This window comes from Alligator mississippiensis, chromosome 2 (genome assembly GCF_030867095.1).
Source record: "Alligator mississippiensis isolate rAllMis1 chromosome 2, rAllMis1, whole genome shotgun sequence".
Taxonomy (NCBI): Eukaryota; Metazoa; Chordata; order Crocodylia; family Alligatoridae; genus Alligator; species Alligator mississippiensis.
This window is the reverse complement of record NC_081825.1, coordinates 149703054-149729455: the sequence shown is the minus strand read 5'-3', so window position 1 is coordinate 149729455 and position 26402 is coordinate 149703054. Positions and strand designations below refer to the sequence as shown.

The following is a 26402-nucleotide window of genomic DNA, read 5'->3' as shown; positions in this document are numbered from 1 at the left end:
CTGCTCTGACGTGCTGTAATTGCGACGTATCAGAGCAGACTCGATTTAATTGAGTCGGCTGGAGCATGGTAATTATTGTGCTTCAGCAGACTCCAGCATCATGTGCACCAGCATCCCTACACTGAAAAATGGCAGTGGGAGCACTTTAAAGGTCATTCGATGAGCTTTACTTAAAGTTCCCCCACTGCCATTTTTCAGCATGGGGATACGGATACATGTGACACTCTGGGTGCTTTAATTAGAGTGGCTCTCAGCCTCTCTAATTAAAGTGCTCCCCCCGAGCATGCGTATAAATGCCTTAATTTACCAGAAATAACATATTTCATTTGCTACCTCCTGTTCTCCAATCTCCCTATTAATGGTGGATCACATTCTGAATAGGTGGTGTGTCTATGTAAAGCCCAGATACACTAGAGCTGTTGTATTTGGGTTCCATGGGTAGGCTAGGCCATCCACTTGAAGGGACTCTGCATCTCACTCTGTGCTGTGGAAAAAGCTCCTTTGGTTTCTCTCTTCACTGCTATGGAAGATAAGGAGAGGGGACCTATTGGGAACATGACCTATGAATGCTGGCAATGAAAAATCCATAGTCCTGTGTTGGAGGGAGCAGCAAGCTCTCTCTCCTATATTCCATACATAACACGCAGGGACTGTCTGACTTAGAAGACCCTGAAGCACGTACTGGGGCTAAAGATTTTTTGTTTGTCCTTGCTGTGTGCATGCCCATGGTATCTTGGATACTGAATGCACTGAGTACTCTCACAGGTACTCAGTGGGTGTCTACATGTTCATTAATGTGCAGTAGTTAATGTGCATTTAGTTTAGCACTTACTTAATGAAGTATTAACTAAATGAGCAGTAACTTGTGCTGCTGCACAGTAGCACTGGTGCAGTTTGTTTGTTTTTTGTGACACTTACCATGCAGTAGCCTAATAACACTATTCAGTAGTGCATTAGGATAGTTTTTGACTGGCATGCTACATGCAGTGTTATTAGGCTACTGCGCAGTAAGTGTCTTGTGTAGATGCACCCAGTGTCTCTTCAGATGAACCCCACTTTCTTCAGGGCAGAGCCATGCTGAGAAGAAAAGCTCTTTTTCAGCTACACTGTTGCATTATTTCTGAGCTCTCTCCTCTGGGTCTTCTAATGGTGTAGTTCAGTGAGGTCCCAGGTCCTCTCCACTCTGATAGGAGATAGTGAGAGCTGAGGACATTCAGTACTTCACAGAATTGGGTCTTAAATTCTTTTTATAAACAGCTGCCAGACACATTACATTTTCTTGTGATTTGGAAATTATGCATCACTATGAAGAATATATAGAGGGAAAAGGAAACAAACAGCTGCACATTTGTGTAGTAAGGCACTTTCTTTTCTGGAAAAAAGCAAGGAAATAAAAATCACAAAGATGCCTTTGAGAGAGAGAGAGAGAGAGAGAGATTTTTAAATGAATGCTCACTCCTCTCCTTTTCTATGTAAGCACACAGGATTCATATATAACCAACCACCTTAAGAAATATGTTCTAACCTGCACCGTAGCAGGAAATATGGAGTAAATAATTAAGGCTGCCACCACAAAAATCATACCACAGCAGGAAAGGTATAAAGAATCCTCCTGGAAGAAAAACCATTAAATCACACAGTGAGAAATTAGGAAAAAAAAAAAAAACTGAAAGCAAGTCTTCATAAATAGTGACATAGGAAAGTAAAAACCACTTGGAAAATTAAAGGCCTGAGTCTTGAAGAGAGGGAGCATTTCAACATGTCTGTCAACTGGTAGCGATTTTGAAACTAAGTTCTCCCCTGATATTGCTTGCTGACATTTTTTTAACAAATGTCATCACAGAATTTATGTAGCATGCACATTGATCAACAACTTTACTTTATCATGTCACTTTGGCATATATTGCTGACTATTTGTGTAAATGAATACTAGCAACTTTCCATCATGCAGGGAACCAGGGGCATTGTATTGATAAAAGGAAAAGTAAGTGACATAATTATTAAAGTAATGCTTCACTCATACCATTTACTTGTGGTTTTATTTATTTAGCTCTAATGCAGGGCCTGGCTCTGCCATCTTTGCTTAAGCTGAGCTGCATTCTGCTAATAGTCTAGTTCAGGGGTAGCCAACCAACAGCACATGTGTCCCAAGTGGTGCGGGCAACCTTTTTTTTTTGTTTGGCATGTGGAAGACTGGGAAAAGGACATTCAGCACAATGGCATATATGACAGGGAGCAGAAAGCAGAGCACCAGATCAGGCAGGCAAAGGGGATCAGAGTGGCACTCAGGGAGGCTGCAAGGCAAATTTGTGGCACCCCTGCCAAAAAAGGTTGGTCCATTTGGTCCAGTTAAGTCAGTTTAGGTCCTTGCAGAACAAGGACTGTTCAGCATTAAGTGAAAACAGCAGAACAAAGCCCACAGGAAAAATGTTGTAGATTCAATAATAGTACTAGTTTAAAATATCAGATGTGTTTTACTATGGAAGCAAATTAAGTGTCAGAACATCCATATCTAGAATACTGGTGTTCTAGCTCCTTTTTTACATTTTCCTGTTTTCTCTTTCTTTCATTCTTCTTTTTTATAAGTTATTCTTTCCTCTTATTGTAGCTTCCCTGAGCCTTTGTTGGGAAGAGAAGCATATAAATTGAATGAATGAAGAAACAAATAAATAAATATGGACTATCCTTTCCCATATGGATGTCTGCATATATACTTGCCCTGATTTTAGTTACACAAAGAATTGGCACCTTTAAACATGGAAGAACAGCACTGCCATTCCTCATTATGCTTATATAAGCTTCACAGTGTTAGGTGTTTTTTGAAAACTCCAGACATGAGAATCAACAGCTCTAGTTCCTGCATGAAAATCTATTTTTGTTTAAAAAAAAAAAAAAAAAAGTGGGGAGAGGAAGCTCTAGTCCTCCTCCTCCAAGATTGTGGAGAAAAGCTTGAAAACATGAAGCAAGTGTACCCTAAAGCCTCGTACATCAGAGGGCAGTTAAAAAAGCCCCCCACCAATACATTACTACTTTTTTTTTAATTTTTTGTTTTTAACTCAATATCATGATATTTGGAGGCCTTGCTCATGACTTTTATATGCAGGGAATTAGTAAGATTGAAAACATTCCTTAGTGCAATTATAAACGTTAGCTATTACTGACTTATCTGAAAACAGTCCTTGCCAAAAGGTGACTGCCTTAGAGTCTCAGCTTTAGGAAACAATATTGTATTCTATAAATCTAAAAGCATAATAATATATAATCTCCCATTATGGTAGATACTGCTAGTTAGGGTTATGCAAAGCTTCGGTCCCTGATTTGATTTGGCCTGATTTGGTGGCCGAATCTCTGAATCTGAATTGAATCCGGAGACCCTTTTAATCTCTCCGAATCGAACTGGAACCCTCCAAATCAATTCGGAAAGATTCAGCAATTTGGACATAGACACAGTTTTAAATGTATTTTTTCCACATATCACAAGGAACCAGGCGGCTTGTGAATGCTGGGGTAGATGGAGTGCGCTTGGCAGCAGACCCAGAAGTGGACCAGAAGCACTTCTGGGTCACCAGGGAGTGTGCTGGGGGCTCCCCCACACCCTCCCCAGCTCAGTGACTGGTGCCTCCTGGGTCTGGGGGGGCACCTGGAGTCCCCTCGCAGCCAATCGCAGAGCCAGAAAGGCATGGAGGGACCCCACAGCATGCTCCCCAGCGGACCTGGTTCACCGCCGAGCACATGGAGACTGCCGCCCCCACCCCGGCGCGCTCCTGTGGGACACTTCATCTGCCCTAGCATTGCAGCGTTCACAAGCTGCACCTGGTACCTTGAGGTATGTAGAAAAAACATCTAAAGCTGTGTCTATGGCTGAATTGCCTATTCTCTGAATCAGCATCTGAATCTTCAGATTCAGAATTGGCCGAATCGAATCAGGACAGTGGTCCAAATCGAGAAATTGAATTACAGTCCTCAATTTTGGGCTGAATCTGAATTGAATATGGCCCATTTCACCACCCTTACTGCTAGTGTTTTGGTGGTGGAACAGGTTTGGCAGCATCATTAATTTAGGGTAATTGCTGGATTTAAATGTTCAGGTCTAAATACAAAACAATGTGGAATCCACTTAGTTTGGAACTTGGAATAATAGAAAGTTAGGGTTGGAAGGGACCCCAGGAGGTCATCTAGTCTAACCACCTGCTCAGAGCAGGACCATCTGCAACTAGATCATTCCAGCCAAAGCTTTGTGTAATCGGGTTTTGAAAACCTCTAAGGATGGAGCTTCCACCACCTCTCTAGGTAACCTGTTCCAGTATCTTACTACCCTCCCAGTGAGAAAATTCTTAATATCTAACCTAAACTTCCCTTGCTGAAATTAGAGAAGTTGCTCAGCCCATAAACAAAAATTGGAAAGATTCATGAGCTATGGTGAGGTGTTGGGTCAGGACCTTGGTATGTCAGTGCCTCAGTAAGAGGCATGGTTGATGCTCACATAGACATTTCGGAGCTGTCTTTTATTTAGCTACTGTATCTCATGACAGATGACACAGCATGGGTTTCAGCTGCTGAGCAAGTGCCCAGAGTTTTTGTACAGCCCATGCTGCTATGGTTTTGTAGCTATTGGTACCCAAGCTACATAAAATATAAACTAGCCCCGGCATTTCTACATCAGGCGAATGTGCCTCTGATTCCTGTACAGATGTACATTGGGATTCCCTCTTTTCTTTGTCAGCTGGCAAAAGAGGAGGCAAAGGGGGTTACAGTTTTCATACATATAGCATGTAAAAAATCCCAAACTTTATTAAAAGAATGTCATTTAAGTTTCAAAGGGCATGTCTACATGTCACCCTATGGAAACATAGCACCATGCTATTTCACCATACAATGCACTATGACAACGTTGCGATCACATGGGTCTACATATGATCACCTACTATGTCTCCATAGCAGTGCACTCCCCACTTACAGCGTGCTGCTACGGCCACGTAGTGGGAAAATTGAAGCATGTGCCACCCATATGGCACAGTACCTGCCTGTACGGGTGCCATGCTTTAGTAGTTTTTGAAAGGAAGCACTAAAGCACAGCAATGTTGCCATATAGCGACATGTAGATGTGTCCAGTCTAGCACTCAAGTTTGATAATTTGGCCAACCTTATTTCCACCTTCTTCCTCTCTCCTGCCTTAACTATCCTGTGGATTGAATGAAACAAAGGCCCTGTAAGACCTATATAAGCACATAATTACAGGCTATGTTATGGAAAAATTAATACAGGCAACTGTAAATGTGGCATTGGCTAACTTCTGAATGCTTAAGTATACAGCCTTACCTGCTTAGTTTTATTTTTTGTATGAAATTTCTTATGTTTTATTAAATATGTCCTGCTATTTGTCTTTTGACAATCATCCCATCATGCATCACTAGCATGGCTTGCACCTTGAAAGTGCAGCACAACAACCCAGCATTTTGTTGTTTGAGCTACAGGGCAAACTCTGTCAGCTGGATAACAGAAGAAGGCTCTAGTTTCCAGTATCAGGATGTGGCCATGAGCTAGATGTAAGGGTGTAGAGTTAGTGGGAGCCCATTGTGGCCTGCCCATTGCTCACTATTCCCTAGAGTGATGGATAGGATGCTGGAACCATCTCAAAAAGGAATAGCTTGGAGGGCATGGGTGCATTTCAACCTGGCTGTTTGGACCTTTTATCATAGCAGAAGCAGGTCAAGTGTTTCCAGAGTGGTGTGGCTCATTCACTTGAGGTACATCTAATGTTTTCCTAAAAATACAAAATTCCAAGTGGATCTAAGACAGTAAAAGATCTGTGAACTGTATCCCACCAGTTATAACCAGGCATACCAAAATTCTGGAATTTCATGCATCTCTAATCTTAATATCCTGGCATCAGTACCTTCCTAAGAAGTAGTTTATAAGGATAAGATTAAACAATTCCAAATTTTATAAATTGAGACAGATCAATTAATCTCTCCCTCATCTAAAAAAGCCTAAGGGTAATAATAAGATTTCCAAATCATCTGAGGAAGAACAGTAAATTCACATTTGCTCTACATCTTAATAAAATTAGCTTATTGAATAGCATTATAAATATCAGACAAATGTAGAGATATCACAAATCAGTCACCATATTTTAATAGGTATTAAAAATGCAGCTGTGAAGTCTCACGTTTAAATCAGCTTTTCTTAAGACAGAATTTTATTTCAAAGCCCACTGTCTTAAATGGTTGGTTGTTTCTTTCACATAAATCTGAGAATTTGAGATTACTGAAAAAGTCCTAATTTCTTTCCTTATTGTATATTTCTGGGATTTTTACACATAACTGTCTTAGCCATGGAAAATCATTATTTGATGGCAGACTGTCACAGAGCACTGAGGTGCCTTGCTCCCATAGAGGGGAAAACTGCTAGGGAAGAAGCCCTAGAAGGGAATAAGGAGCCCAGCTGTGGGTTGCCAGGGCAACCAGAGAAGGTCAGCTGACCCTAAGGGGCAGGGCCTGGCTCTTATAAAGCCCAGGAGCTGAGGCCAGAGGCAGTTCCCTGCCAGCAGCCAGGAGCTCTCTAAGCCATGATGCGAGGAGAAGCCTAACTGCAGGTACAGCTAATGGCAGCTCTAAGAGGCTTGAGCAAAGTTGTTATAGACAGGCGGCTTATGTTTAAGTTATAGCCAGGAGGCTCGAGTTTGTGTTGCTGTTTGTTACACTGGTGGTGTGGGTGAGGCTATAAGGGGATGGAGGAGGCCTCATAGAGGACTCACAGTGGAGTGTGAGGACCCCGGCGCCAGCGGGTACAGCACACGGGGTGCATAGACCCCAGCCCGAGAGAGGGACGTTTGAGAAGCCCCAGGGCGGGTGTGGTGAGCCCCTGAGAGGGGGCAGCTTTACTGGGAAGCCCAAGGGTGGGCACGGAAAGCCCCAGGAGGGGGCAGCATTGTAGAAAGGCCCCAGAAAAGAGGGCACAGAGTGAGAGGGGGCCGGAGGGAGCCCTAGCACCAGAGGGAGTGTGCAGTAAAGGAAGGAAGGCCCAGGGAGAACAGTAAGGGGCCAAATAGCAAGAGAACTGAGACAACAGCGATTCCCATCAGCGAGGTGTGGACTGCGGTGTAGGGGAGGAAATGGAGCCACAGATAGCGCCCCCTAGCAGCGGGGCAGTATAAGGGCAGCCTCCCGCTAATTAATAGTAATTAATTAAGATCAAGGCATGGCAGGCAAGTAGGCGGGCGGTTGCCCCAGAGACAGGTGTGTGGGCCACATTAAGGGCGGCCCAGAGCAGATACCTGTCACAGACATGGGGCATGTCTCTACATGCAGGGGCATGAGTTGCCCCTGCACAAATAGCAGTGACACCTTTTTGTGCTTCTGCTTTGTGCCCCTGGGCATGCTCCAGCATGTGCCAAAGTGTCCCGGGGCAGGGATGGGGGGAAGTGTGTGCTTAGGGGAACCTAGGGCAAGCACCTGTGAAGGTTCCAGCAGCTTTACCTGGGATCATGGGGGCCTCCTGGGGCAGCAGTGGTGCCAATCCTGCCTCACAGAGGCAGGTGCTGCTGTGTGCACCATACCACATCACTTTTTTTTTTTGGGGGCAATTTTGTTTGTTTGTTTGTTTGTTTATTTTTTGACACCAGGATCTTTGAGGCACTGTAAACTGCATGTGCATGCTCATCTGGATGCACCCATGGAGTTTAGCTGTGAAATTTGTAAGGAAGTAATGATACAAAATGGTGACAGATGACAGAACAAGGAGCAATGGTCTCAAGTTGCAGTAAGGGAAGTTTAGGTTAGATATTAGGAAGAACCTTCTCACTAGGAGGATAGTAAAACACTAGACTAGGTTACCCAGAGAGGCTGTGGACTCTCCATCCTTGGAGGTTTTTAAAACCTAGCTAGACAAAGCTTTGGCTGGAATGATCTGGTTGCAGATGGTCCTGCTTTGAGCAGGGGGTTGGACTAGATGACCTCCTGAGATCCCTTCCAACCCTAATTTTCTATGAAAATACTTGGATGGTAAATAAGTATTTGATGGTATAATATTCTGCCAAAAAACCCAACCTTCATAGAAAGGATATGTGGCATTGTTGATAAATAGTTTATACAAAAGTATAGTGGTTACAGTGTTTTTATTAGAGATGATGAACATGGGAGAAATCCCCAGATTTGAATGCTTCTTCCCTCCTTCTCTTGCCTTTTCCATGGAAATCTCAAAAATTAATATTTTCCAAGTAGTTCAAATTAAGTATAATATGTGAGGGTTTTTTTTATAACATGCACGTGCGCACACACACAATAAGAAATGCATGTGATTTATAAGATATATTTCTTATCTTGTGTTTGTGTAATATATATTATACACACATGCATATATGAAAAGTTAATATTAAGAGTATAATGGAGAAAAAACAAACAATTTTCAAGTTTTTATTGTCTTGTCTTTACATTCAGGCTCTCTAGCTGATGTTGAGTGCTCTCCTATATTTTGATCTGTGTTCTACTTCTCATTTTATCTTGTATTATTACATATTTTGGTTATCTCTTGCAAGCCATCCTGAAGTGATGCATTTCTTTGCAGATTTTTATTTGTTGTTCTTGAAACTTGTGGAGCTATCTTCCAAGACTAATGAACTGAGGTTGTCTGGGGTCTATTTTTTTTTTTTTAAATCAGCGTGCACTTTCAAAGCTTTGTTTGTATATAATTGTATTAGCAACTAAAATATCTCTATATGTAAGGGTACCTAGAAATGTATTCATAGTGATTCACTTGGTTCTAAAACCAAGAAGTCAGGGTTTTTTAAATAGATAATTAGGATTGGAAGGGACTTCAGGAGGTCATCTAGTCCAACCCCCTGCTCAAACCAGGAGTATCCCCAACTAGATCATCCCAGCCAAGGCTATGTCAAGCCAGGTTTTAAAAATCTCCAAGAATGGAGATTCCACAACTGATCTGGGTAATCTGTTCCATGCTTTACTACCCTCCCAGTGAGAAACATTTTCCTAATATCTAACCTAAACTTCCCTTACTGCATCTTGAGACCATTGCTTCTTGTTCTCTCATCTGCCAGCACCTGAGAACAGTCTAGCTCCATCTTCTTTAGAATCACCCTTCAGGTAGTTTGAAGGTTGATATTAAATCCCACCTCAAACTTCTCCTTTTTAGATTAAATAAGCATAGTGACCTCAGCCTCTTCTCAGAATGGTTAGACTCCAGCCCCCCAACCATTTTTGTTGCCCTCCACTGAACTCTCCAATTAGTCCACATCCTTTCTGTAGGGGAGCAGGGGGGCCAAAACTGGATACAGTACTCCAGATGGTCCTCACCAGTGCTGAATACAGGGGGGGGGGGGGGGGGAGATCACTTCCCTGAATCTACTGGCAATGCTCCTACCAATGCATCCCAGTATGTCATTAGCCTTCTTTGCAACAAGGACACACTTTTGGCTCATATTCAGCTTACTGATCACTGTAACCCCCAGGTCTTTTTCTGCAGAGCTGCTGCCCAGCCAGTTTGTTCACAGTCTGTACCAGTATATGGGATTGTTCAGTCCTAAGTGCAAGACTTTGCACTTGTCCTTATTGAACTTAATGAGATTTCTATTGGTCCAATCCTCCACTTTGTTGAGGTCTCTCTGAATCCTAGCCCTGCTGTCCACGGGATCTACTACTCCCCTTAGCTTGGTATCATCCACAAACTTGCTGAGGGTGCACTCCATCCCGTCTTCCAGACTGATGAAGATATTTAACAAGACAGGACCCAGGAACAACCCCTGGGCCACTCCACTTGATACTGGCCAACAGCTAGACATTGAGCTACTGATTACTACTATCCAAGTCTGACAATCCAGTGAGCTTTCTGTCCACTATACAGTCTATTCATCCAGTCTGTACTTCCGTAGCTTATTTTTGAGAATGTTGTGGGAGACTATCAAAAGCCTTGCTAGAGTCAAGGTATATCACATCCACTGCTCTCCCTGCATCCACAGTGCCAATCATCTCATCATACATGGCAATCAGGTTGGTCAGGCATGACTTGCCCTTGGTAACTGTTCCTAGTCTTCTTCTCAGTGCTCAGCAATGAATGTTTGGGTGTTAAATTTACAATTCCACCTGATGCTGGTAAATATTTCATAACCTATAGCAGTCAAGATGTGTACTGTCCACTAGTGACTGTGGTTAAATGCTATCCACTCAGAGGGTAGGCAGGGTGTTTATGTTGGTGCCATACTATGTGGATGTAGTGCTGTGCAAGTGTAAACCAAGTGGTATGAACTCACATTTGTGATCATATGTGTAGCAATAAAATTAAAACTGCTTGGGAAACCAGTTGCTGCACAGAAAATCCAAGGTTTTGAAGCTAGAGTGAGAAAAGGAATGGGCGTGGCCTATAGTCAAAAAGAAGGAAAGAGGTCAGTGCAAAGAGACAAGGGGCTTGAAGCTGAGGAAGAAAGGGGACAAGCTAAGAGTTTGAAAAAGGAGTAAGAAATGGCAAACCGAGTAGAAGAAAGTGAAGGAAACAATCTAGTTTCACAGGCCTCTAACCTCTTTTTACCCTCTACAAATTCTTAATAACAAAATGAGGAAAACTACTAATCCATGATCAGGAGAAGAGGCATGCATTTCCAAAACAACTAGGAAGAGCAGCCACCTTGGATGTTAGGGTAGCTTACTCTCTCCTTCACTTACTGTCTGTAATCTCTGAAATTAAGAGGGGAGTGAGGCATTTAAAGTCTATATTGTAGGACTTGCTGCATCAGGAAGTAGTTCTGATTCTCCTATCTTTCTTATGGGTTATTGCTAATAAAGTGCTTCCCTCTGTTACGAGTACGTGAGGACTCTCCATGGCACTGCCATGCTCACTTATTCAATCTTCCCGAGGTTCCCTACCCAGCCAAGAAATGTAATTTACTGTGCAATGAACTAGATGTAATGCGGTGCTATGGAATGTCAAACAAAGGACGATTAGCTTTGCGATTAAGGTACTCAAGAAGGATTCAGGAGATGTGGGCTCAATTTCTGGCTTTGCAACAGACTTTCAGTATTGATCTATGAAACTGAAATTTGCCATCTACCAGGACTGTGCCATTGGCAAGGCATTGGCAATGCCTTTGTCTCCTTTGCTCATTACTTGTCATATTTTATTATTATTTTTTAATAGGGTGCATTGTGGCCATGACGTGTGAAAGGAGAAACAGAGTAGCTGTTCTTGCTGTGCATTTGGGAGAAATGGTTGCCTACTAACTTGGAGAATCAAATTTATACCTCTTTCTTTGCCCTTAGGCTTTTTTGGACTTCCCTGTTCAGCCAAGAGGGCTTCTTGGCCTCCTTGCCCCCTTTTTATGTGCAATGGGATTATCTCCTTTTGCACCCGTAGGATCACTCCCTTGAGGAATAACCTGGAGTCCCATTTCGCCAGTGCTCTTGAGCTTTAACGCCTCACTAACTAATCTCCTGAGCACACTGAAGTTAGTTTGTCTGAAGTCTGGCACTTCAGCCCTGCTGGTTACTTTCCCCACCATTTGTCAGATGGTGAATTCAAATCAATCGATAATCACTATCCCCTAGGTTACCTTGTACCTGCAGATTTCCCACCAAGTCATTCCCCTGTAGCTAACACCAAGTCCAGCAAGGTGTTTCCCCTAGTGGGATGGTATACCTCCTGTGTTAGGTCCTGGATGCAGGTTAAGAACCTCCACCTATGTGAGCAGGTAGATTTGGATGACTCTTCCTCCCAGCAGATGTCAGGGTACATTAGGTCACCCATGACAACCATCTCTCAACTGTGCAGCCTCTGAGAACTGTCTAGAGGATTCCAGGTCTAGCTCATCCTCCTGGTGTGGCAGAATATGGTAGACTCCCACAACCAAGTCCCTTCCCCCACCCCTGACCCCCTTGTATCCTGACGCATAGTACCTCAGTCTGGCCCTCCTCTGATCCCACCTCGATTATAGAGAATGTATATTGTTCCTTAACAGAGAGCACAACACCCCTCCACTCCCCCACCCCATTCCATCTGTGAAACTCATAACCCTCAATGCCTACTGCCCAATTGTGAGTAGGGTCCCACCAAGTTTTCAGTTAGTGCTACCAGGTCAAAGTTTTTGCTTGCAAGCAGGAGTCCAAGTTCCTCCTGCTTGTTTGCCATGCTCCTAGTATTAGTGTAGAGACATTTAAGCCCGCTGATGGGTGTCCTTGTTACCCCAAAGTCCTGATGTCTCTCAGGCGTCTTAGTGCTTACCTGGGCTGATCCAGTACATCGCTCGTAACTTGCTAATCCTAGGTTCTCCTTACCCTCCACTTCCTTGTCCCTCAACAAACCTAGTTTTAAAGCCCTTCAGAGAAGGTCAACTAACTTGCAAGAGAACAGACTCTTACCTTTAGAAGAGAGATGAAAACCATCTCATCCCAGGATGCCTCTCATGGAAGTGTGGATCGTGGTTGTAGAAGCCAGAACCTGCATGATGGCACTAATTCCAGAGCTGCAGGTTGACTTCCCTGATGCAGGTGTCTTGATGCTGACGGTGACCGCTGACTGGAAGGATGGACAAGGCGGCCACCTGTGCCCCCAATTCCTAAGCCTTGCCCCCAGAGCCCTGTAGTCACTTATTATGTGGTCTGGAATACTCCTGGCTGCATCATTTGTGCCCACATGGACAAGAACCATGGGATAGTAATCGGAGTGTTGGGAATCCTCACAGTCATGTCCCAGATCCTGGCTCAACTCAATATGGCCAGACCATTTTCCTAGGACTCCTATACCAGCTGGCTCCTCTTCTATCTGGAAGCCAATCAGACCACTGAGGCTAACCAGAAATGTACACTACTACTAATTATTATTGGCTCACAGATTTTTTACCTTGTTTGCTCACTCACATCACTGGCCAAACCCTGTGAAATCCTTACATTAAAGGAGATAGAGTCAGTATGAAGTGATTTTTCAAACAGCAACACAGTTCCACTTCAACCAATACAATCAGCTTCCACACAAAGGGATTACAGCATGGATAGCCAAGTTGCATTATCTATCCAATAACTGTACCAGTCTTGAGTCTTTACTCAGGGATTGACTTGTATAAATCAACATAGACTCCTCACAAAGCAAAACTTAACATTTGTCATTGCACTTGCTGGTGAGGCTGCATCTTTCCATTTAAAGAAGATCCAAGTGTTATTGGTGAAAATTTACCTCACCCGAGACTCGAACGCAGTCTATAATGGGGGGCCTTCCTGGGGCCGGTCCGCCATCAGCCCACCCAACTGTTTCTGGGTCAACCATCCTCCTCACTCACCTGCCATGCTTTGTTGTTATTTAACTGGCTCCAAGTAGGCAGGAGGCTGCCAATTCTTGCCCCGATGCCAGGGGGTACTACCTGTGCCTCCATTTCTCTCCTACACCATAGGCCAAGCCTCCCAGATGGCATCCAGGTGATACAGTGCTCCCAGCCTACAGCCAGACCAAGCTTAGCCCTCATAGTCAGGCCTCAGACACATGCATTCATATCACCCTCCTCTCACTAGAGCCTTTCACACTCCACTCCCTCTCACAGGGTCTTTTTCATGCATCAACAACTTATACTGCCTTACTCCCTCTTGGAGTGTGCCCCTTTGGCCATAGGCTCTAACTAGCGCACACCTTGGGTGGCAGACACTGTCTTTTGTACCTTTCCTACAGTCCTCACCAGGGTAGTGGCCAGCCAAATACCCAACCAGGGTCAAGCTTAGCCTGGCCCCTCCTGGGGTAACTCTATACAAAGTCACATATGCCAAGCTCCTAGCCCTCTGGTTCCTCCCTCACAGGGGCTCCACACCCACCCCCTCACTGGGGCCTACCTTCATTGGGGCTCCACATCCTCTACCCCTACACTGGGGCTATGGGTCTTCCCTCCCCAGTGGGGGCTCACATGGCCATAGCCATGCCTGGCCCCAGCCATACCTGGCCCCAACTGCTACCCACAGTGATGGGGGTGGGGTAGGGGTTATTAAGGCACCCTGACCCACCTTCCACCAGGGTGGTAACTTGTCTGGTATTTTCCTGGAGGCTCCTGCACCATTGAGAGCCCCACCAGGTCACCCACTCCCAGCAGCATGCAGTTTTAGGTCATGCCCAGGACCAAGAACCTGCTGCTCCTACCTGCAGATATTCTCATACAGCACATCATCCAAACAATATTTCTGCCTGCCCTGCCAGCAGTGATCTGCTCTGTTTATATAGGCAGCCAGTGTCTCAAAATGGCTGCTGCAATCAAGCACCTGCTGGCTGTTTGGTTCAGCCCTTAAAGTGGCAGGCACCATTGGTGTCTTGCTACACAATTCAAAGGGAATTCTCCAAAGATGTCACCTTTAGCTCTCAGAAAACAAATTATCCATCCTGGGGAAGCTGCTATAGCTGTAGTGGGAGTCACAGATGTGACACATTCCATTTTTATGATGTGTTTGCTGTGATGACATTTGGCAAGGATCACATTCAACATGTGTCATCAATAATTCAAGGCAGACAAGGTTCCTTGGGTGAATTTGATATCTTTTATTATACCAACCCAAATAGTTGGAGAATAGTTATTAAGCAAGCTTTCGGGTTCAAAAAACCTTGTCTGCCTATGTCCTTAGACCAACACGGCTACAACCTAAACCCAATCAATAATCAAGTCATCCAGAAAACAGGGTATATCACCAACTGCCACAAATATTGTTGCTCATCCAAATCAGATTTCAGCCTCTGGAGCATTCATAGCTGTCTATACTACTCAGTTTGTCAATAACGTAGAAACACCACCCCTACTGAAGAAGACCTACATTACTTTGGTGCTCCAAAGTGTTCCATGTACCATGGAGGTAGACTCAGGATCTATGCTTGTCTTACTTTCAGAAGAGACATACAAATTGGTGTAATCTTGAAACTGTCCACCTGTTGTCCCATGAGAAGCAAATATTGTCTACAATAAATGAGCAGTTCCTTTTGAAAGGAAAATTTTGCATCAGTGTGCACTATGGGAAGAAGTCTTCCACCTCAGAATTGCCAAAGGACAGTAAGCAAGTTTGCTAGATGGAGAATGGTTGAAGCCACTGGGCATCCAGTTAACAGTAATGCATAGCATTGCAGGAGACATCATTCAAGATGTCCTGGAGGAATTTAGCAATTTTTTTCAGGAGCGCTTGAGGTGTACAAAGCTAAATTTTTGCTGCATAGAAAAGTGGTTGATGAACCGCTGATTGAATACTTTTCTGGACTGGGTCCACCCAGACCCAGTGGCTGAGAGCCAAAGAAAGAAAGAAATTCAGTTCTCTACAGAAAGGATTCAAACATAGGGCCCATGGGACAGATCTGGCTCATGGTCAGCATTCACTGCGCATGCCACACAGGTTAGAGGGAATGCTGCTCATGGTGCCTCTCTATTCAGCCTCCTGGGCTACTGGGGGGCTACTGGAAGTTGTGCATCATGGCCTGTCCTGGAATTTGGAACTCTTTGGCCCCAGTGGCCATGGCCATCAGCAGCAGGAGTGGCCACTCCTAGACCCCCCACCACATCTAGACCCACTACTGCAGTGCCCAGACTCCTTGCTGCCACCACTACCACCACCAATACCACTGCTGGGGCCATGGTGACCACCTGCATGCCCTGGGCTGGGTCCAGCTAATGAGGAACATCTGCTGTACAGAACAGGATATATTACTTGTGAAAACTTTCAAACTAAATGATTGTGTTGGCCAGATGCAAGGTTGTATACCAGATGATGTACCATTTGTGCATCTGGAAGATATCGTACCAGCAGCAGGACTGGTTCTTGAGTCCATCAGATGGTGTTTTAAACGCATCAAAATCTCCAACTGCCAAAGAGAGCCAAAAAAGCCTGCTGCCATCCTCAATGAGACAACCTCCTCTCATCCCCACTCCCTGCAATACACAGTAATAGATTTTTTCTTTGGTATGGCTTCCTCTGATGAAAGCAAGTCCACCCTCCTATCTGGTAACAGAATCTCTCCCCATGGTCCAAACTTGTACTGATACCTTATAAACTGTTCAGAGCAAAGCTGAAACATGCACAATTGAAAGAAGTGGTAGATTCTGTTTTGCTTTTTCCCCTTTTTCTTCCTAATCAGTGCTAGAGTTGTAGGCCACTCTTATTCAGTAAGATGTAATCCAACACAGTGTGATGCATCTGAACCTTCCTTAGCTTTTTTTTTCAAGTATAGAAAAGTTAATGATGGTTATGAGGGTATGAATTATATCTTTGAGTCTTTAGGTTCTGTAAATGTTGATCAAATAAAACTTGGTTCAGGGCAAGCCAGATAGTCTAATAATAATCAAGTACAAGGCATATAACATAAATAGCAGCCTACCCCATGGCAAGAGATTTTGAAAATATGTACTGCACAATATTATAAATCATTATTGAAAAGTTGCCAGAAATGAGAATTTTTTTTAACTGCTGTAAAATAGTTTAAAGACTCAACTGCATATAAGGGTTATTATTTTTCCTATTGAATTCTATCAGAAGTTTCTATAAAGCAGGCCTGTCCAACTTATAAACAGCTGGAGGGCATACCAGCGTGACCCTCAGGCCACATACCATGTGGGTGCCCTCTCATACCCCACTCACACTCTGGCTTCAACCTCAGCTCTGCAGGCTGTAAGCTGCACCACACCACAATGCCTCCAGGGGGAAGGGATGGGGAGAGGTGCAGGAAGTGGAACCAGAGAAGGGAGGAGGAACTGAGAGACTGGCTGATGCTGCAGCGAAAGTGAAGTGAAGGGAATGGCGGCTGAGTGGGAGCCCGGGGTGGGGGTTGCAAATTAACCTGTTCTGGGCCATATGCTGCCTGTCAGCCACCAGTTGGACAACCCTGCCTTAAAGCACAGGAGAAATGTTTCACTTAAAATAACTGAATCTTGCTCCAAAATTTGAACCAAATATTTTTGTTTGAATTTTCAAATGCTTTTGCAATTCATGGTGTGGATAGTACTAGAAAGGTTTTTCAATCTTTGGATGCTTATCTAAAGTGAACAGATGAAGCTTTTGAGGTTCATTCATCATGAGCAGGGATAGCTTTTTAATCATTCTGTAGTAATCATGGAATCCTGAACTCAGAGTTTTCTTCATAATCATACTTCAGGCTTGTTTCTTCTTTGGCATCTGTACATACAGTTCTCATTAAGTTGGTGGGAACTGGGAATGCATTTCAGGGCAGATTTGGTTTTAATACATCTACAGCATCTTCATAGCACTTTACTGATTAATGCTGACTATATGACTACAAACCAGGTAGAGAGATTGGTTTGTTTTTTGTTTTTGTTTTTTTAAATGACTTCCATGAGAAAATTAAAAAAGGATGGCTAGGAATCTTAAATTTTTCAGAGTAACAGAACATTTGCAGCTCCCACTGACATCAAGTGGAAGTTACCTGGGTGCCCAAGATCTCTGGAAATTTTAGATTTTAGGATGGTGGAAGCAAAGACTTAACTACAACTGAATGAACTAGGAGCAAAGGCCCATTGAGTTCAATGGAAGGAGAGTCAAGCCAGTGCTGATTATTTTTGCAGATTCTTCCACCTGTTCCCCCACTGGGATCAGAAGTTACAAGCTGCAAGTCTTGGAGGCCATTGCATCCCACTCCCTCCCTGATTCCCTTTACAGAGAGAACTTCTCTGGAAGTAACTTGTGTTAAGTTTAGTAATATTATCTTGGGCTTTGTACCAGGTGTTTATTCCAAGACTAGGACACAGGTACTCCTTAACCGATAACAAATTTATTAAGCCCTTAGCAGTTACAATTTTAATACAACTTTAATTAGTCAAAAGCAATGCAACACGTTCGTCACCCCAAGATTTAACAACAAACACGATGTTACTGGATGGCCAGTCTGTGAGGTCTTGTCCAGGGTTCATGACTTCTTTGGAGTTTGGAATCTTGGATCGGTGACCGGATCTTTCAGGAGTAGGGTCTGAAGGGTAAGTTCTCTTACCTCTTTTTATATACCAGATAGTTTGCATTTCTTAATTTCTTAATAAAGTTAGTGTAAGCCTTTCTTCTAATGCATATTAATAATTTTGCTTTTGTTTTGCCAAAATATGGTTACCCTTAACTAGAAATTTTTATTCTGAGGTAATCTTTTCATTTTTAGGTGTGAGTAGGTTTTGCTCTGACTGTTTTTTCCCAGGCTATATTTATGTAATTTAGTTGGCCAACTTTCCAATTTGTTTTAAGTCAGGAACTGTATTTTTCCATCTGCTCATTTTCACCAGGTGCAAGTCTGGACCACAATTCAAGCTAAAGCTAAGCATGAAGGTTAAAACCCAGGCTTGAAGGCCTCTGGGTCCCAGCACTTGTTATAAACAAAACACTTTGTTAACATGTGAAACTGCCTTTGCCTGATTCTGCAATCCTTACCCATATATAGGGGTGCATCCCGGATGGCACAGTAGTGGGGTCGCATCCCTCACACTTCGATTCCTTGCTACAGCTCAGCACCACACCAGTGCCAATAAGACTGTGTAGTCCATGCACAATGAGCTCTCCATCGTGTATCATCTTCACTCCCATTTCAAAACCCTAGACCCACTGCTGCCCATGGCACAAGCCCTTCTGAAGCAAATGGGGCTGTTTCTTGAAGAGGGCTTGGCAGGACAAGCTTTTATAGCCTTATGCATTCTAAATATTAAAGAAGTTTGTGAAAATAGTCTTGCAGCTTCCCTTCTGTAAAGACAGAGTGTCCTGGCCTGCTGTGATTTCAGTCCTCGCTCAAATCCAGTTTTTTATCTTAACATAAATAAGTTTACTGGTGGCAGCTTAGCCTCCAGTTTCATTTTCTCTGCCTGTCCATCTTGGGTTTTATGAGGACAAAGACTTATCTTAAACAACACTGTGAAGTCAGTCTGGGGGAGAGCCCAAACTATTTGCACAATCATCCACATTTCATTAGTTCAGTTGTCATAGCAACAAGGAAGGATGCGTTGCCCACTGTCTTTCAGCCAACTGACTTCAGCACTGAACTCTGTGTGAGGCTGCCAAATGTCTGGCTTCTGTATTTCCGACTCCAAGCAGTTGTTTCTTACTTTGAATATTAATTACTATATTGCAAATGCTACCATTCAATAGCACTGACTAGAAAATGAATCAGGTGTGGGAAAGTAGTGATGGTTATTTATGCAGCACATTTTTCCTTACATTAAAAGTAATTACGGTATGCGCTCTTTAATGACTTCCAGTAACTTAATCAGCAGTGCCATCTTGCAGTTTGTCATTAGGGCCAGGTGTCAAACATACCAGCATACCCCGACTCCTTGTTGAAAAAGGTTGGATAGGTCTGAAGAGCTATTCCTTCCTTGGTGTTGAGAGCCAGTACAAGACCCTTTGGTCTATTTACCCTGTGTAGGTATGTACAGGATGACCAGGTAAGCATTCACCTTGAGAGCTTCATATCCGGTGCACACTGTGAAGTGGGTTTCAGCAGCAGCTGTGTAGGGCATATGTATAAAGGGTGGAGATAAGGTTGGGACAAAGAAGATGGGAGGTGAGATGACCTGTCAGAGAGCTAGCTTGGAAATCAGGACACCATGTTCAATTCTCTGTTTCACTACAGACTTCCTTGATACCCTATCCTCCATCTGTAATAGGGGGATCATATTACTCCATTGTAGGGTTTTTTGTGAGGATAAATACCTTGAAGGTACAAGAGTGAAGTGGCCCACAGAAGTACCATAGACCCGTTAGGAGGCATGGAGGAGGAACAGCTACTTGTATCTTTCCATTGGATGATTGGAAAAGGACAAACATAGTGCCCGTTGTTAAGAAAGGGAAAAAGGAGGATCCAGGGAACTACAGAGCTGTCAGCTTCACCTCAGCCCCTGGAAAAATCATGGACCAGATCCTCAATGAATCCCTCTCAAAGCACTTGGAGGAGAAAAAGGTTATTAGGAACAGTCAGCATGGATTCACCAGCGGCAAGTCATGCCTGACTAACCTGATTGTCTTCTATGGTAAGATGACTGGCTCTGTGGATGCAAGAAGACCAGTGGATATGATGTACCTTGGCTTTTGATATGGTCTCCCACAACATTCTTGCAGGCAAGCTAAGAAAGTATGGGCTGGATGAATGGACTGTAAGGTGAATAGAAAACTGCAGTCGGGCTGAATATGAACCAGCAGTGTGCCCTTGTTGCCAAGAAGGTTAATGGTGTACTGGGCTGCATATTTAGGTGTGTTGCCAGTAGGTCAAGGAAAGTGATTATTCCTCTGCATTCAGCACTGGTGAGGCCACATCTGGAGGACAGTCTTCAGTTTTGGGCCCCCCACTACAGAAAGGATGTGGACAAATTGGTGAGAGTCCAGTGGAGGGCAACAAAAATGGAAAGGGGGCTGGGGCGCATGACTTCTGAAAAGAGGCTAAGGGAACTGGGTTTACTTAGTCAAGAAAAGAGGAGACTAAGAGGGGGACTTAATAGCAGCCTTCAACTACCTGAAGGAGGGCTCAAAAGAGGATGCAGCTAAACTGTTCTTTGTGGAGGAAGATAACAGAACATGGAGCAACAGTTTCAAGTTGCAGCAAGGGAAGTTTAGGTTAGCTATTAGGAAGAATTTTCTCACTAGGAGAGTAGTAAAACCCTGGAACAAGAGAGGTGGTGGAAACTCCATCCTTGGAGGTTTTCAAAACCCTGCTAGATGGAGCTTTGGCTGGATGATTTAGTTGGGGATGGTTCTGCTTTGAGCAGGTGGTTGGACTAGATGACATCCTGAGGTCCCTTCCAACCCTAACTTTCTATGATTGTCTTGACTAGTTAATACAGTGGGAGGCTACCCTGCAGCCTTGGTCTCTGGCCATTGACTTGGACAATATTTTTGTCTCACTTCATTCAGAAATTCTAATTACTCAGGTTTTTTCTTCACAAATCAAATGCCATTGGTAAGAATGGTTTTGCTTTTTACTTTATATGCGTAAAAAGAAAAGCTTTCCCATTTTAATTCTCATACTCTGGGAACTCTAAGCTCAACAGACTCTTCAGAAAGCAATTGGCAAGAAAAAAATTAGAATGTAGAAGTGAAAGAACTAAGGTGGAGCTCACTAGAATATAACCCAATTCTGAAATGTTCTATACAGAACAGAATTAGAATTAGAATTATTTGTGGAAGCAAATCAGATATTTGAAGTGTAAGAGCATATCGTCCATTCTTTTTTGGTTCTTTAATATGTTATGCTGCATTTACTCATTGTGACTTAAGCCTTCATTGGGAAAACTGCCATGGATAGTGAGTTGGTCTCCCTATGCATGATATTGATGTTTTTATTCTTTTAAATACTCCTTTTGAGTTGTCACTATAAGAAAATGTTAGGTGCCTTGGGAATATGTTCAGAAATCAAAATGTAAATTATTTAAGAAAACACTTATTCAGAAGGAAAAGGAGGTAAAGTGAAATTACGATCTCTTGCATAAGAGATCATTTGCTCCAAATGATTGACTGCATATTTGATTGCATATTGCATTTGATTGATTGCATGTTTAGGGGCCTGCATGACTTAACAGGTGTTGATGGTAAAAGCTAAAAATAAAGATGGGTCTTTGGGATTCAGACCAGACAGGCTTTGCTTGGTGTTGAGTTCCAAGATTCTGGTTAAGATGCACTAGTATCTAAATTCATGCAGTGATATATTAGTGGCACAAATTGTGAGTTCATGGTTTACAACTAGAAGTTCAGACAAGAGCAGGTGGTTATGGCTAGGTGAAAAGAGGGTCCTTATGTTTCTCTCTGTTGAATTGGTGTATACCACTTTATTAGATACAGTAGAATCCAACTTTTAAAAAACCATTCACAACCTGTTTTAATTCATAGGGGTTCTCAAATAAAAGAAAAACTGCACAGCTGTTGACATGACTTGTACTGAAAAGGGTGTTGCTTCTCCATTCAGCTGGTGCTCATCAGTAATTATGCATTGCTAATTCAGGAAGTGACACAATTTGAAAAAAAAGCTAACAGTCAGCTGATACAGCTGAGTGGTTCTGCCTGTGCAACTCTTCTGTGGTTATATATGATAACTAGCTGACTGAAACATTCTAATTTTTGTAAGGAATATGAAAGCTAACTCTGCAAGCTATCGAGATCCTATAATAATCATGGTATTTACTTGCAATAATAATGTTTAGGCTGTAGATGTCTCTGAATGTAATGCTGAATTCCTTCAACAGAAGTAGCTGAAAGAATGGACAAAGATGGAAGCCTAAGGGTTGAGGAGGACACTGTGTCTATTATAACAACACCGAGGTAAATTTGCCCTAAGATATTACTGGATAGGGCTGCGTGAAGCTTCAGTTACTGATGCGATTTGGAGGCGATTCAGCCCAATTTAGTGGCCAAATCTCTGAATCTGAATCTAATCAGGAGACCCTTTAATTTCTCTGAATCGAATTGGAACCCCCCAAATCGATTCAGAGAGATTGAGAAAGATTAGACAATTCAGACCTAGACGCAACTTTACATGTTTTTCTACATATCTCAAGGTACTAGGTGGGTTGTGACTGCTGAGATGGTGGGGCAGATGTAGTATCCCACAGGATTGTGCAGGGGTCCCCAGCATGCTTGGCAGAAGACCTGGAAGTGGACCAGAACCACTTCTGGTCCACTTCTGGGTCCACCAGGGAGCATGCTGGGGACCCCCCCTATGCCTCCCTGGCTTGGCAACTGTTGTCTCCTGAATCTGGGGGGCACCTGGGGTTCCCCTGTGGCTGATAGCTGAGATGGAGGAGGGGGCCCAGGGGGGATCCCAGTGCACTTGGTGGTGGACCCGGAAGTAGAATGGAAGGACTTTGCTAACAAGGACGGGGGAGGGAGCACTCCTGTGGGATGCTCCATCTGCCCCAGCATCGCAGCATTCACAAGTCGCACCTGGTACCTCGAGGTATGTAGAAAAAACATTTAAAGCTGTGTCTATGGCCGAATCGCTGATTCTCCAAATCAGCATTGAATCTTCAGATTCAGATTCGGCCGAATCTATTTGGGACAGTGATCCGAATCAACAAATTGAATTACTGTCCCCGATTTTGGGCTGAATCCAAATCTGAATCAAATACAGCCCATTTCACACACCCCTGTTACTGGATCCTATAACACCTGGCATAGGACTCAACTGTATCTACCAAGAGATAAAATTCTAGGTGTAGAAAGCAGCTGCAGCACTTTTTTTCCCTTTGTTTTTCTGCATTGCAATCAGTACTACCCACAAAGTAGATCTTTGACTGGGAACAGGGTATGTTGGGTTATGAGCTAGTGTTTGCTAGCCCTACTTATTAGCTGCATCATGGGTAAATTCCGCAGGAAATTGTAATGCTACACTGTCCTGAGCCAACTCTAAAAGTTTATAATTTAAAAAATCTTAGTTGGAGTTGTCCATAACAACCTTCACAATCTAAACAAATGGCTAATATTTAAGGTTGTCCATCCTGGAAGTAGGCAGAATTGTTAATATTCCTAATTGTAGGTGTTGCCAGAATGAGGCTTTTTATGACACTTAAAGATAAAAGTAACAGAGGAGCAAGGTAAGTGTATTTGCAGGGCTGAAGCTAGTCTGTCACAGATTGAGCTTAGATTCTTTTTCACATCTCCAAACCACATAGGAAAGCATAGCATTTTGCTGCAGACACATTCTGCATTCGCTATGTGATGGAGGGAGTGTTTTAAATAAAAGATCTTGGACTTAGATGACATGAGTTATGGCCATATCTTTGGGTTGCAAATATTCCATAATTCCCACTGAAATCCAGTCAATATGGGTGCTTAACACACTTTTGGAAATCAGTTTGTTAAGGTGGTGGTATGTTAAATGTTAATATGTTAATTTTGAATATGTTAAAAATATTGATTGAAAATATTGAAGAAAATCTAATGTAGCACACTGGAAACTTGAGGGGCTGCTCCCTGACCAGCATAGTCAAATGAAGTAGCCAACAGTGGTGGGTTTATTGTTTCATTCACATCAAAACAGATGAACCAGGTCTTGCTACCTGTTTTCTGTTATCGTCCTGACAAGGCTTATGTCCTACTAGCAGAATAGTTGTTTCTAACTGCACTTTCTGGTCACTTGGTGGGAGCAGCTCCTTTCCTCTCCTCTGTCTGTAGGTATCTTTCAGGAGCCTTTCTGCTCCTTCCTAGCTGCCCCGAACTGAGCTTCTTGCTAGTTTGAAGACCTAACTTTAGACACTGGTGACAAATTGGACATGGTTGGGAGCTGAACCCTGTAGATTTCATAGATTTTTAGGGTTGGAAGAGACCTCAGTAGATCATCAAGTCCAACCTCCTGCCCTGGGCAGGAAAGAGTGCTGGGGTCAGATGACCCTGCCAGGTGTTTGTCAAGTCTCCTCTTAAAGACCTCCAAAGTAGGGAAGAGCACCAGCTCCCTTGGAAGCCTATTCCAGATTCTGGTAACCTGTGGTATGATTCAAGGCAGTGACCTATTCTGGCTCTAGTCCTTTTGGGTTCAGTTCTATCTCATGTTTGCACTTAGCAGACCTGACTCTGATCTGATTCACAGGGCATGTCCACACATGCAGGCAGGTGCACTTGCAGGAGATCAAATAGGATAAATTTGCAACAGGGATTTTTGCCTTGGCACATGTGACCAGACATGCACCTTATGACTGTCTGGCTGTGTTGGCAGCCAGGGAACATGGGGCCACCTGAGGCGTGCTTTCCTCTGCCACTTCTGGGGGCTTCAATACAACTGGGAGCTCCTCAGCCTGTGGGGTTTCTCCCTACAGGACCTGTGAGGGCTGCCAGATTTCTACCAGGACCTCCTCCAGGGCTGGCACCCTCAACCCTTGCGAGTGTCTGGTCCTTGGCAGGGACTTTAATGTCACCCTAGATGCGCAAGACCAGTCAGGCAAGGAGAAGAACCAGGCCGCCATGGGTGTCCTCAGGGAGATCCTGAAGGACTACTCCCTGGTGGATGTCTGGCATGCCTATCACCCTACTGACCCCCCTGCCTTCACCTATGTGAGGGTGGGGGAGGAGCAGGCATGCCACTCCCAGTTAGACTGGGTTTGTATCTCTTTGCTGCACTTTGCCTGGGCCCACTCCTCTGGCATCCAGCTGACTCCTTTCAGCGATCACCACCCTGTCTGGGCCCAAGCCACTCTGCGGCCTCGGCATCTGGGGTCGGCCTACTGGCCTACTGGCATTTCAGTATCAGTCTCCTGGAGGATGTGGGCTTCAGGGAGGCCTTCCAGGAGTTCTCACTGGCCTGGGAGCAACTGTCAGCTTTCTCCTCATCCTGGAGATGGTGGGATGTGGGGATCCAGCTTTTTTGCTTTGGCTACACTTAGGGGCACACCCAGCAAAGGGAGGCGGTCCGGGAGCAGCTCAAGTGGGAAGTGCTAGAGCTGGAGTGGTGCCTGGCCACCGACCCAACCAACTAGTCCCTCTGTGGAGAGTGTTGGGAGAGGTGGGAAGACCTTCGTGCTCTGGACAACCACTGCACCCATGGTGTGTTTGTCCGCTAGTGCATCCAGCTCCTTTGGGAGATGGACCATGGCTCCCGCTTCTTCTATGGGCTGGAGAGGAGGTGGGGGGCCAAGAAGTACATCACCTGCCTTCTGGTGGGTGACGGCACCCCCCTCATGGATCCAGGCAAGATTCACCAGTGCACGCTGGCCTTCTATGAAGAGTTCTTCTCCCTGGATCCGACTGACACTGAAGCCTGTCAGATCCTGTAGGAGGGACTCCCTCAGGTCAGCATGGGTGACCAGGACTGGCTGGAAGCTCCTCTCACTCTGACTGAGTTTTTGGCTGCCCTCCGCCTGATGCCTGGCAACAAGGTGCTCGGCATTGACGGGCTGACCTCAAAGTTCTAATGGGCTTTCTGGGATGTCCTGGTCCGAACCTTGCCATGGTCTGGGCTGAGTCCAAGGAAAGTGGGGAACTCCCCCTGTCATGCTGGGAGGGCTGTGCTGACCCTCCTGCCAAAGAAGGGGGATTCCTGTGACCTAAGAAATTGGCGTCCCTGTCCCTCCTCTGCACGGACTACAAGGTGATAGTGAAGGCCATCTCACTGCGCCTGCAGTCCGTGCTGACAGACATGATCCATCCCAACCAGGCATACACGGTGCCTGGTGCCTAGTCTACCATGGTGTCTGGATGTTCCATCTTCAACAACCTGTACCTGGTTTGGGACTTCCTGGAGCTAGCACTCTGGGAGGGCCTGTCTTTTGCCCTCCTATCCGTGGACAAGGAGAAGGCGTTTGACAGAGTGGATCATGGATACCTCACAGGCACACTGTGATCCTTTGGCTTGGGGCCCCACTTCATGCAGGCTCTCTAGGTGCTGTACACCTCTGCAGAATGATAGGTCAAGCTCAACTAGATGCTGATGGATTCCATCCCATTCAGGAGAGTGGTGCATCAAGGCTGCCTGCTGTCAGGCCAGCTGTATGC

At 44.3% G+C, this 26402-nt stretch overlaps 1 protein-coding gene across 7 annotated transcripts in view; it reads left to right on the top strand.

Annotated features, from left to right (window-relative positions):
- Positions 1-26402, top strand: part of MAPK10 (mitogen-activated protein kinase 10) — a 510659-nt gene that overhangs the window by 56936 nt on the left and 427321 nt on the right. Inside the window, exons 1-2 of one of the 7 annotated variants that reach the window (XM_019488160.2) lie at positions 6558-6595; positions 22166-22241. The exons of 5 other annotated variants lie outside the window; for them this stretch is intronic. In XM_019488160.2, the coding sequence (XP_019343705.2) occupies positions 22180-22241 (62 nt within the window). In that variant the 5' untranslated portion in view covers positions 6558-6595; positions 22166-22179. Of the gene's footprint in view, positions 1-6553; positions 6596-22165; positions 22242-26402 lie in introns of those variants that run through there. One more of the 7 variants, XM_059722259.1, reaches the window with a different exon arrangement.